The sequence below is a fragment of the Tauraco erythrolophus genome, chromosome 4 (assembly GCF_009769465.1).
Source record: "Tauraco erythrolophus isolate bTauEry1 chromosome 4, bTauEry1.pri, whole genome shotgun sequence".
In the NCBI taxonomy this organism is placed as follows: Eukaryota; Metazoa; Chordata; class Aves; order Musophagiformes; family Musophagidae; genus Tauraco; species Tauraco erythrolophus.
In genome coordinates, this window is record NC_141468.1 from 8,691,380 (window position 1) to 8,704,498 (window position 13,119).

The 13,119-nt window shown below is 45.1% G+C and overlaps 1 protein-coding gene across 4 annotated transcripts; it reads left to right on the forward strand.

Annotated features, from left to right (window-relative positions):
* The first annotated feature begins 1,508 nt into the window (after positions 1-1,508).
* Positions 1,509-12,249, forward strand: SUV39H2 (SUV39H2 histone lysine methyltransferase). 4 transcript variants are annotated; one of them, XR_015222120.1, is made up of 7 exons: positions 1,509-1,553; positions 2,712-2,857; positions 3,836-4,507; positions 6,245-6,391; positions 7,695-7,824; positions 9,162-9,345; positions 10,473-12,249. XR_015222120.1 is itself a non-coding variant. In XM_086610532.1 (6 exons), exons 1-6 carry the CDS (start codon positions 1,535-1,537, stop codon positions 9,269-9,271), a joined length of 1,224 nt encoding a protein of 407 aa, XP_086466658.1. In that variant the 5' UTR covers positions 1,509-1,534; the 3' UTR covers positions 9,272-12,249. The 4 variants fall into 4 exon arrangements, 1 of the variants encoding a protein (XP_086466658.1); XR_015222119.1 differs by having other exon boundaries at positions 9,162-10,568; positions 11,216-11,242; XR_015222121.1 differs by having other exon boundaries at positions 9,162-10,540; positions 11,216-11,232.
* The last annotated feature ends 870 nt before the right edge of the window (positions 12,250-13,119 follow it).

Sequence of the window (13,119 nt, forward strand, 5' to 3'; positions counted from 1 at the left end):
GGAGAGGTGGGCCTGTGTGAACCTCATGAAGTTCAACAAGGCCAAGTGCAAGGTCCTGCATGTTGGTCGGGGCAATCCCAAGCACAAGTACAGGCTGGGCAGAGAATGGATTGAGAGCAGCCCTGAGGAAAAGGACTTGGGAGTGCTGGTGGATGAGAAGCTCAACATGAGCCAGCAATGTGTGTTGGCAGCCCAGAAAGCCAACCATATCCTGGGCTGCATCAAAAGAAGTGTGGCCAGCAGGTCGAGGGAAGTGATGCTGCCCCTCTACTCAGCTCTCGTGAGACCCCACTTGGAATACTGTGTTCAGCTCTGGAGTCCCCAGCACAAGAAGGACATGGAGCTGCTGGAGCGAGTCCAGAGGAGGGCCACAAAGATGATCCGAGGGCTGGAGCACCTCTGCTATGAAGACAGGCTGAGAGAGTTGGGATTGTTCAGCCCGGAGAAGAGGCGGCTTCGGGGTGATCTTACAGCAGCTTTCCAGTACCTAAAGGGGGCCTACAGGAAAGCTGGAGAGGGGCTTTTTACAAGGGCATGTAGTGATAGGACAAGGGGCAATGGCTTTAAACTGAAAGAGGGGAGATTTAGATTAGATATAAGGAAGAAATTCTTCATTCTGAGGGTGGTGAAACAATGGACCAGGTTACTCAGAGTTGTGGCTGCCCCATCCCTGGAAGTGTTCAAGGCCAGGTTGGTTGAGGCTTTGAGCCTGGTGTAGTGGAGGGTGTCCCTGCCCATGTCAGGGGGGTTGGAACTGGATCATCTTTGAGGTCCCTTCCAACCCTAACCATTCTGTGATCCTATGATTTTATATTTAAGAGACCTACGTTCTACAGGCTTCCCAAATTGTCTTGTATTTGGAGAACATGTATTTCAATATTTTTTCTACCTCACAAAAGCAATACACTGGGTAATATAAATCTTACTGCATTCCAAGCAGATGTCTGTGGTGTGTGGCTCACCAGCCTAGGCACGGGCTGTGGACAACAGTACCATCCGGTGGGGTTTATGGGGCTTGGGGCTAACTTGAAAGCGATGTTAATAGGAAACACCTCTTCTGAGAAGTGTGCTGTGATGAAAAGGTAATTTATTTAAAAAAAATAAAAAAGTGTCTGAAACCTTTCTTTGCGGTTCTCATTTTCAGCTCTGTGGCCGGTGGAGTGCAGTGACGGGCCCGCGGGCAGCCTGCCCGGTGCCTTGCGCTTCCCTCGCCGCAGGCGCTTCCACCTTCGTAGCGCCGTAAAAGAACAAAGAGAAACCGCTTTAAATTCGCCTCCCTCGCGTTTAATCTTCCTCACAGCTGCCACGTTCGTAGCTCCCTCCCCGCCGGGGACCCCCCCACCCGTCACGAAGAGGCACGGCCGCCGGCGCTTAGGCGCCGAACGCCCCGCTGAGGCGTTGCCCGCCAAAGCCCGCCGCGCGCGCGCCAGCGCCGCGCGCTCCGTGTCCTCCGCTCCCTTCCGGAGGTGGGCGGAGCCGCGCGAGGCCCGACCCGTGGCTGGCGCCTGCGGCCCCGCGCGCGGCCCCCCCCAAGATGGAGGGCTGGCGAGGAGGTGAGGCGGCGGCGGCGGCGCGGGCCGGGGCCGGGGCCGGGGCCGGGGCCGCCCGGCGTGCCGCGCTCGGGCTTTCCCTCCCGTGTTCCTTGCGCTGGGTGGGCTGAGCGGGAGGGCGCGGAGAGGCCTCCCGTCCGCTGCCGGTGGTGCGGAGGCGCTGCCGCTCCCCTTCGCCCTGCTCTGCTCGCACCGCCGCCGCTCGCAGCCACCCGGCCGCAGCGGGGCCCGGCGAGGCGGCCCGGGAGAGGTTCTAGGGCGGGAGGGTGAGGAGGTGCTTGAGGTAAACCGTGGAGGTCGGGGCGGGTGGGGAGAGGCGCTGTGGGGGCCCGGGGCGGCCGCGGGAAAGGTGACTGCCGCCTCCTCCCCGCCTTCCCAAACTTTGGCCGTGCGCCCCGGAGGTGAACTCCCGGCAGGGGCGGGGAGCCGGGCCGCGGGGAGCCGGGCCGCGGGGAGCCGGGCCGCGGGGAGCCGGGCCGCGGGGAGGCCTGCGCGCTGCCGGCGGGGGCCGAGCAGGGGAGCCCCGCGGTGCCCGGGCCCGCGCCCAGGGCAGGGCGGCGCGGCCCCCGCCGCATCGCGACTCGGGCCCTAAACTTCATCCCCCGCCCCTTCCCCACCCCGGCGGCGTTCCCCGGGCTCTGGCGGGGAGCTGCCGCTCCTGCCGTGCCGCTCTGCGGAGTGTCGCGTCCCTTTAAAGCCGCCTGGCTGACAAGGCACCCGCGATCCTTCTGGAAGAGCGCTGTGGATCTTTCTTTCCTCGTCCAGTCACCATGGTTGCATCGCAAGTGCTCGGTTCCACTTGAGTACAGCTCTTTGGCGGTTTTATTAAAGAACGGAGCTTTCCTGGTCGCCGTAGTTCAGTTACGGGACGCTGTAATTGTAGGAAAATGATTCAGTTCTTAGCGCAGCTTTCGCCTGTGGAAGTCTCTGCCCTCCGGAATGTTTGTTGTCGTTTATAAAGGTGCAGAGAGGGAATTATTGATGTGTTTCACTTTACCCACTAGAGAAGGGTTGAGTCCGACGCTGTGAGACACTGTAGTTGTCCAACAGACTCGTGGACTGCCGTCACAAATGATAATGTGGGGACTCTGGGATAAGGCGTAATGATTTCAATTTAGCTGAGACATTAAATAGGATTCTCTACCAATTTTCTTATTGTAGCTTGGTATGTGCCATGTCTAGCTTCACTTGAAACCCTCCAAGAATTATGTAGGAAGGAAAATCTCAGATGTAAATCCATTGGAATCACCAACAGGAGTCTAAAGAGTTATGAGGTGGAATATTTGTGTGACTACAAGGTAGAAGAGGTAAGAGAAACACAGACCAATTTGATCACTCTTTCAGCTAAGTTTGGAGGCGAGCCAAAGGTAGTTTTGCTCACAATATAAAGTAGCAGGCTGTGAGGGCAACGCTTTTGCTGATGTCGAATGAAATACCTTTTAAACTTTGAACTGTAAACAGAAAGCGGCGTAACTGCTGCTGTTGGTGTGCTGAAGGAATGTCTCTTCCTGAAATTACAGAGATGATAGAAATCGAAATGTTTCGTCTCTGCATATCTAGAAGTAAAGCAAAATGCTGATGTTCTAGGCTGTAGCTCGGGATGTGTTACGATGCCTCTCCTTTATTTGCAGGTAACAGCCTCTTGGCTGCTGTAGTCTGTTTGATGAAGAGTTAGGGCCGCGTGCTGCGGCTGGATTCCTACGGCCCGATTGTGCCAGGGAAATTCAGTCTCAGGATTCGGCCTTGTGGCAGTTATTTTGCCTTTTTAAAATAAGCGCAAAATATATGCTTCTTGATTATAAATACAATATTAAGTGTTTTGAATGGATTACTTTTTGGGGAGGATGGTTGATATGACAAATAGTGTTTTTTAGAGATTTTTTTCGGCAAGTTTAGAATTACCTTTTTTGGTTTGTATGCAATATGCGTACGTTCTGCTTCTGCATACCAGTCATGCAACTAGTTAGTATAACTTACTTAACAGCCTTAACGAACTAGCCTCCTCCAGGTATAACATTAGTGATCAGAGTTCATCCCAGCTGTTTATTTCTTTGCCCCTAGAGATGATATGTAAAGTATCCAAACTTGTGCTATAAGTTAATTTGCAAACAGAAAACTCGATTTTTCTCTTTCTCCCCAATTGTAATTGTTACGGGGACATCAAGACCTTCTGCTCTATATGCCATTTCTTAACTCCAGAGCTCTTTCGTGTTTGTGTACTCTGTGATGATGGATTTCAGCAAAACGAAATGTGGCTAAATCTGTATCTGTTTCTGTATTTCAAGGGCACAGAATACTATCTTGTGAAATGGAAAGGATGGCCAGAATCTTCAAATACTTGGGAGCCTCAGAAAAATCTGAAATGCCCAGTACTTATTCAAAACTTTCTTAGTGACAAGAATGAATACTTGTCTCGGGTGAGAGAAGGCAAAGCACTGAAAGTGAGGAACCATGTTAAAGCTTTGAAACCTGCGGTCGCAGATTACATTGTGAAGAAGGCTAAGCAAAGAATAGCTCTGCAGAGGTGGAAGGAAGAACTCAACAGGAAAAAGAATCATAAAGCAATGATTCTGGTAGAAAACACTGTGGATCTTGAAGGCCCTCCTTTAGACTTCTACTACATTAATGAGTATAAACCTGCTCCGGGAATAAACGTAATAAATGGAATAACGACTGGCTGTGAATGTGCTGACTGCCCTGCTGAGAAGTGCTGTCCAAAGGAGGCTGGATTTATTTTGGCTTACAATAAACGAAAGAAGTTGAAAATCCAGCCTGGCTTGCCCATCTATGAATGCAATTCCTTTTGTAGGTGTGGGCCTGACTGCCCTAATAGGATAGTACAGAAAGGTACCCCCTATTCTCTTTGCATCTTCAGAACTAACAATGGCCGTGGCTGGGGAGTAAAAACCCTCCAGAAAATTAAAACCAACAGTTTTGTGATGGAGTACGTTGGAGAGGTACGTATTTATCTCACACAGATGAATTATTTACAACAAAGGAAATGTTGGAGAAAATCCCAGTGAGCTCTCTCTCAGTGTTGACACATCTTGACTTTTGCAGTGTAATAACAGATAAGTCTACTTTTGAGTAGAGGAATACAATACACAGACATTCTAGATGATAGAAAAATTATGTTGTCCAGAACATCCTCTGTTCCAGAGCAGTTGTAGAAGGTTGAATGTAAAGAGTATACTTATCTTTGTGTCACTAAAGAATTATTTTAGGTGTGTGACCTAATAGAATTTCTAAAGGCAAGTCCTTCACTTTTGTTGCAGTTATATTCCTCGTTCTTCCCTGATCATCTTTGTTATTGTAGTTTTTGCTGTTCCTTTCAGGCACAGTTATTACCAAACTCCCCACCCAGTCTGTCAGTCTCTTTTCTGTTTTGTCTGAACTTTTAAGTATTTCCAAACACATTTATTACTTTTGATTAATGTCAAGAATGAGACTTGAGGTATAGTCATTATCTGTTTACTTGATCTCGTACTGTTTCAAACAAAACTTTCGTGTTATAAAATACACACCTTGAGTTACTCTTGAGATTTTGTATTGCCCTGAGTTTATTTGGTTCAGCCTCTGCTCTGCTTCACAGCTCTTTGCATCAGTAGCTCCTGGCAGCCTCTCTGATCCAGTCTGTTCTATTTCTGCCACAAATCTGCCTTGCTGCTAAGTTGACTCAAATTCCTTCTGTCCCTTAATATGAATGTTTATGGTCTTTATTGTATTTCCTCCATCCTTCCTGCCCCAAATCTTCTCATGTTCATACCTTTCTTGTAAACATACAGCACATCGGTCATTCAGAATGTCTCTGTTGAGGGGTTAATGCAGAAAGATGATTATGTCATTTTGTTGCTTAAAGGAAAGAATGTCTCCACTTATTCCCTACTGCTAAATAAGTTCTCAAATCTGATGTCAGAAAGATTTTCGAGTGTTTTGTGTCCAATTCCACGACATTTTGTATCTGTCTTGCTGCCAAATTGTCGTCACTGAGTTAGCACAGCAGAATACATTACATGTAACAGGCTGCAGGTGAAGTCGTTTAAGCTGTTGCTTCTGTCAAAAGTGACTGTAGTTTTCTTCCTTTGAGGAGTTTCTGGATTTCTGCCTCGTGCTAGTACATGCTAGCCTAATTCCATAGATTCAGCTTTGTGAAGTGTTGTACTAAGTGCAATGAGTGGGATCTTTCATTGCAGTCCAAAATAGCGTGAAGAGATGCTTCTAGGGAGGGAGGAGATGAATACTGGACTGTAAAAGTGACTGGGATTTAGAGACTGCTACCTGTTGATCTTTGGCTGAGTGAAGGGAGAAAGTTGAAAATTTATCTTACATGATGTAAACAAGGCTTTCTGGGTCTAATGAAAAAATTATGTGTGTAGAAACTTCAAGTAGAAACGATTGTATCTGTCATCTTCAAAAGCCATAATAGAAGATGCTGATGATTTGGTTTTTGCCCTGAGACGAGGTAGTGCTGTGCATCAGCTGTAGACAAATTGCCTCAGTCACTAACTTAATTGATTTAGCTGGATGTACCTGTTCTTTATTCATTAGAGATGGAATGCTGTTTCAACATCAAAAAGAGAACGTGGTATTTTTCACTAGGTAAAGTAGGTTTTTGAACTTGATTGTGATTTTTGTTTTAATTTTGTAAGAGTTAATAATATGATGCAGGTTTCTTTTTTTCTCCTTTTTTTTAGGTGATCACAAGTGAGGAAGCAGAGAGACGAGGCCAGCTCTATGACAACCAGGGAAATACATACTTGTTTGATTTGGACTATGACTCAGATGAATTTACGGTAGATGCAGCTCGATATGGAAACGTATCCCACTTTGTGAATCACAGTGTAAGACCTTGTTTTATATGCTAAGAATTTGGAGAGTTACCCTAATTGTGCCAGAAATATCTTCGACTGTAAATACTTTCTTGCCATGTGCACAGTTTTTCTGGACTAGTTTGTTTTATGCCAGCACAGTCCAGTCAGATGACATACTAAATAGAACGGAATACTTAGCCTTACTCGGAGTAGGACTGCCTACAAAAACCTGGGCGTGAGATGCTCCTGAAGTGGGCATCTGGTAGTACTGACTTTGATTTGGGTGTGTCTTTTTCCAAGTAACTAAAAGAGCTAAGACATGAGAAGTACTTAATAAAATTAGTCACGAGTCAAAGACAATAGGAATTGATGCATTATTTTGTAGCAGAGCAGGATGGGGGGTTATGCTGAATTTCATCCTTCAAACACTGGTAGACGAAAAAATGAAAATTCCTATGCTTTCCCCTGTAGATGCCTTTTTCCCCACTTGTATCAAATCTAAACTTGCCAGAGAACTTGAAAGTAAATTTTCAACAGGAAATCTTTCAACAGTGTTTTCTTTCCTGTTCAACTGAAGTACAGTAAATACGTGTCTTCAGACTTGGGAGCCGATGATTTTTCTGTCTCATGCGGGCTTGCCAGGGAGAAGGATGAAGAAGAGGTGTTAAAGAACAAAAAAGCCTGCAGAGTTTTACAGACTATCTCAGTGACTCCTGACTTCTGACGCTTAATCCAGGAAAAAAAAATAAAGTGGTTTCTAGTTCCTGCTTGGTGTCCTTGACTTTCCCTCTGCTACCCAGTCCATAGCAGATCATTCAGAAGCCGAGCAGGGTAGCAGCTGAAAATAGTAATCTATTGATAGTGTGAAAATATTATTCCTGGGCTGGAAGCAGCGCTTAAGTACAGAGTAGTGAGTGTGTGTGGCTTGAAACGCTGGGTTGTTTCTTCTTTTCTTTCAACTTTAATTCTTTTTGTGGGTTTTGTAGGTAAATAGTAACCTCAGAATTTAGCTTTAATTGCTTTTTGTTGTCATCTTTTGAAGGTACCGTTTGGTTTTTAATAGGCTGTTGCATGTAAGTGTAGTCTGTGTGCTGTGTAAAGGTTGCCTTCTTGAAAGGACGCGGCTCTGAGCTGTGAATATTCTCCTTTAATGCTATTTCAAGAATGTAATTTGTTATCTTCTGTTGTTGTCGGAAACCAATTTCACACTTGTGTCACCGAGAGAAGAACCAGTTCTTCCTTTCCTGTGACCTTGGTTTACTTAAACACTTCAGTGAAAATTACTGGGCAGTTTTCTGAACAGAAGCTACGTTGATTTTTTTTTGCCTTTCAGTGTGATCCAAATCTTCAAGTCTTCAACGTGTTTATCGACAACCTCGACTTGCGTCTTCCTCGAATAGCGCTGTTTTCCACGCGAACCATCAAGGCTGGAGAAGAGCTAACCTTTGACTATCAGATGAAAGGTCTGCAGATTTTAACACTGTTCTTGCAGGAGGTTTGGGGCGCTGGCGGGTTCTGCTGCAGCCTGACTGACGTTAGCGTTTCGGGTCAGGTCCTGGTCTCCCTCACCCAGCTCTGTGGGTTCCAGAACAGACATCCTCGGTGCAGCGCACGCAGAGCACACCCAGGAGCTTTTGTGAGCACCTCTGGTGCGTCCCCTCCTCCAGTGCTCGTAGCTCACAGCAAGGGGTTGTGCTTGGGACACCTGGCAAGGCAAATTATTTTGAAGATTTGTCACAAGAATGCTCAAAAGAATGGTCAGGCTACTGTTAAAAAAAGGCATTTACATGGTGTTCCAGGTAAACTACTTGGAGTAATCTGCTAGTGATAAAGACAGTTGTAACAGCTGAGTGGACTGAGATGCCATAGGTTTGTCTTTGCATTCTGGTGTCCGTAGGCCTCAGTTGTGGAGGTAGGTCCTAAACAGATGTTTAGGACGGAAGAAGGATGGTTCAAAGTCTTTTACAGTGAGAACCATCCCTCACTGGAACAACCTCTCCAGGGACGTGGTGGAGTCCCCAACGCTGGAGGTTTTTGAGATGCAGTTGGACAGGGTGCTAGGTAATCTCATCTAGGCTCCCTTTCCCACAACAGGTTGTACCAGATGATCCTTTGAGGTCTCTTCCAACTTGGGCTGTTGGCTGATTGTTTGATAATTGATCTTCCATTCAGTGTTTGAGGTCAGGTTGGATGGGGCTTTGAGCAACCTGAGCTAGTGAAAGATGTCCCTGCCCATGGTAGGGGGTTGGACAAAATGGTCTTTAAAGGTCCCTTCCAATCCAAACCATTCTATGACTTCATTTTTTTCCAGTACAATCTTGAGGTTTGCTGGCAGGGACGTTGTGTGTGTCAAATTGTGAGTGCAAACCCTTTACCCACAGCGGGATGTATTGTTGGCCCCGCTATGTAGTTTTCAGAGAAGCATCTTTATACAACAGAGCTGTACCTTGTTCTTGTAGAGGTTCTCTTCGAGTGCTGACAAATTAATCTTCTTCAAACCCTTAAAACTCCTCTTTTTTGCGGTGTCTGTGCCACTGACGTTCCAGGCAGGCTGCAGTCTCAGCTGGCCATTACGGATACAGACCTGAGGGTACAAGGCTTGAGTTTGCTGAGCTTTGGGTTCTGAGGTGTGTGCCAGGTGTGGTGGAAGTAGCTGGAACATGAGTGTCGGTAGAGCAGAGCTTCACGTGTGATTCTTTAAGGAACTGGGTGTTAGAAGGCTTTTCGAAGCCGTTTGAACTCCTGCAGAGTTTCAGTCTGTCTTTTTTAAACCTTCCTTGTTTGTGTTTGTCTGCCACAGGTTCCATAGATCTGACTTCAGACTCGGCGGACGGCCTTAGCCCATCCAGAAAGAGGATCAGAACTGTCTGTAAATGCGGAGCTGTGTGCTGCAGAGGTTATCTCAACTGAATCCAGGCACCCAAAGTCGCAGATGCTTTACTCTCTTTTTTCAAATGTGTTCTAAGACGACTCTTCTTTCACACGTATGTTCAAGTATTCTTCTGTCTAATGTAAATAAGTACAATAAAAACAAGGCGTTACGCTCGTAATTGAAATGACGTGGCCAAAGAAAGAGATGCAGTGTTTCAGGTGAATACAGAACTGATAAAGGGGATTAAAAGAATGATTTTTCTAGAACTGTTTTTAGGAATCAGCAAAACACATGCTAAGAAAACCCTTTAAAATGTACCTTGACTTGAATATTTGGGTGTGAGCTTACAGCCGTAGGCCTTGTAGGAGCTGGTTTCAGTGGGATGAAGTGATGTTGCGTGTTTTCTACACCTTGAAAAGTCTGGAGGTGTTTGATTTGAATCCTAAATCGTAGCTGACAGCACTTTGGCTTTTTTGTTGAATAAAGAAAAGCCACAAGAGATGAGCAATAACGTTTGTGACACCGGGGTGAAGGATTGAGATCAGCCTGTGTCTGAAAGAAGGTTCACAGGAAGGCAGATTGTAAAATGTCCGTTGAGCTCCACGCAAGTAAAGTGATTGGTTTGAGCAGATTCCAGGTGTAAGATCAAGGTCTCGAGTGTTTTTAGCTGGTGTTTTGTTATTTAGGAGTTTTACGTGTAGGTGTTTTATCACTTGTTATGCTCTGGGTTTTAGGTAGGATGCTCTAGGAGGTCTGCAGTTCTACAGAGAATTTGTAAATACAGGACTGTCAGCGGTAACATGCGCTGTTTGTTTGCATTGCAGAAATTTGGCAGTCCTTGCCGAAACAAATTACTGGCTACAGTTTGGAAATAGATAACAAAAGAACAGGGAGAGCAGCCCGTTGTCTAACAAAGTTGATGCACTATGGAAATACGCTCAGTTACTGTTAGGTGCAAAAATACCCTGGGAGTTGATCTGTATTCACAACTGGTTTTGATTACGTTTTTACATACTGTGACTTTTTTTATCTAGTGACAGACTTTGAAGATACTAGGCCTGTTCTTTCTTGTTGCAAAAATGTTAACTTCAGTGAAGTTAGACTAGGGGGGAGTTTACCCATTTGCTGTAGACATTTGTAAGATATTCTTGAATGTAAAGGCTGAGAAATGTACTGTTCTTCAGCCGCTTGAGTCGTCTTAATTTTATTTTTTTTTCTTTTTCCCCGATCATCTTGAAGTTGTCTCGACCTGTTTGTAATGTATGCTAAGTGTTGCTTGGCTTCAGAAACGCTGAAGAGCAGTTGAGGTGGGTTACGAGCGAAGTTACAGCCAAGGTCCGTGCTCCAGGGATGATCTGAGTGCTTTGTTCTTGCGGATTAAAAGCTTGTAAAGCTTGCAAATCGCTTGCAAATCATGTAAATGTTGGTAGGGTCAGGCAGAAGAATGTGGCTCCGTAAATGGATGCTTCATAAATGGATGCTAGCTATGTATCATAGTCAGCTAGTTACCTTTATAAGGTGCCCAGCTGGTGGCTCAGGTGCATGAAGTTGATTACCCAGCACGTAACTGTTCCCTTAATTTGTTAGAAAATGCCTTAAATTTCACGTGAATCACTCGCACTCCAAGAAGAGTGTTTCAGAGGGTGACACAGGTTGTTCATTAAGAAGCACGGTTGCGTTCGCACCGAAGATCTGGCTCTTTGGCAGAAAGTGGAATTTTATGTGCTACTAGCCAAAAAGTTTCCTGGCTGGGGGCAAGTGTGGGCCACGGAAAGTGCTGTGTGAGTTTCGTAATCTACAATACAAAGAGATGCACATTGAAGTAGATACTTTATATTATGTAACGGATAGGAAAAAGCTCACCTAGATTTTAAAAGAAAGTATTTGGCATTACCAGGCTCACCTGTGCCCACGCACTTGAATAAACGCTGAATCTAGTCAGTTTTTATCACGTCACATCTCCTGATTTTTTTTTTTAATAGGAAGTGGTATATGGAGCTTTAATTTGGCAAACTCTAGATGATCTTACATCATTTGGAGTCATTAGCGCTTTCTCTTGCGTGTAGCCCGATTCAGCGATGCATTCCACATGGATGGAATCTGCACTCTCCAGCTCCTTAACCCGCTGCAGCCTGCAGCCTTGTACCAGTACAGCGTGGCGAGAGTGGCCGTGGCAAGAAACGGATTCCTTCCCAAATCAGTTTCTCCGGCCTCTCCTGTGCAAGGTGACCCAGGGGTGTTTGACACTTTCTTTGTCTATCTGTGTCCATGCCCAGTTGGATTTAAATATTGGAAGAAAATGCATTTTAAAAGATAAAAGTCTTAGAAGTTGTACTGGAGTTCAGTGTCTGCCTTTTTCCTGGGGCAGTACATGTGACCACCAGCATTGGAATAACACTGCTGTTCTTTAAGGATGTGTGTGTTACCTCTTGTGCAACAAATAAAGGACCGTTAACTTATGTTCTGGGAGGTCACAGTATTTTGTATTTATTTAAATTAAACCCATCGATCCAGTTTAGAGCCTCGAACAGTATTTTATATTTGCATATTCACAGTGCATTTGCATTGCAGTCAGTGAATGAGCTTAACGGGACACTGTGTCACTTTCAGAACTCCTTTTGCTGTTTTCATGAGCTTCCAAATTGCCAAATTGGAAAAGGAGAAAAAGCTATTTTTAATTTCTCAAGGAGCCTAAACCAGCCTCGCTGCTGCCTTTGTTTTGCTTTGTGGTCTGTTGGCATCATCATGGCCACCAGTTCAGTTGTGTGTATGCACTTCACAGAGACTGGTAACCTGTGATCTCTCCTCTAGCTGTTCTTTTTTGTTGGGTTTAATTTTTTTTTTTTGATAGCAAAACTAAAGCTGCAAGATCACCTGTAAGAAGAGCTATTGTCTATTTATTTAATCTCAAAGTCAAGTCAATCTTTTGGTTATTTCTAATGTATGTTTTAGGACTGTGTACATTAGAATATGCAGTTTGTAAGCTCAGGAACATTTTCTTTTCATAATGTGTGATCTCTAGTATTGCTATCTTCTATAGTTTTTGATAAAATAAATTAAATTTAGTTTTTCTCTTGTTGTTGTCATTCTTAAAAATATAGTCTTAGCCTCTCAAAGTTAGCTGTAGTTGGAGCAGTAGAACAACTTGCTTTAAGACTGCAACCTCTTAATTCCTAATTTCTAGCACTGTGAGGACTGTTGTGGAGCCATCATGAGGAAGTCACGTGTTTCCCATTCAGTTTATGGCTGAAACTGGTATAAATTTATACTGTGGGCTTCTCTACAGCAGACTGGGTTCCTGTATATTTAGGCACGCTGTGAGCGCAGCCCTGAACTGACAGCAGGGTGCAGTTAAGGAAAGGAGCCACCAGAAAAATCCTGTTCTGTTTGGCTTTATTCACAGAGGTAGCTACAGCAGCGGTTTCAAAGAGGTGATAGATGATGTTTGGAAATTACGTTAACAACTCCCAGGAATGGAGTGGGCAGGCTGACAGCAGAGAAACGCACGGACTTGAATCTCCTTAAAACCATACATAGGTGATAGCAATTTTCCTTTTATTTTATTTTTTTTGTCCCCTCCTGCCAGTGTTCCCAAGAGCAGAATGCCAGCTGGTTTAACGGTCACGTATTGCTAACGATCCCAGAGAGGGGAGAGCTGTCGTACAAAAGCCCGTTTAATTCTCTGGGACTTGAGACCACACAGATGGGCAACCTCATAGATTTTTAGATGACTTCTGCTGTTTACCAGTTTTGTAGGCACTGCAGTTTAACAAAAAGCTGAATTACATTCCCATTTGAGAAGCTAAGAATTTTGGCAAAGAGTTAGTTATGATGGCATGTGTCCATGGAGAATCTCTTATCTTGATTTAAAAAAGAAATCTAAGCG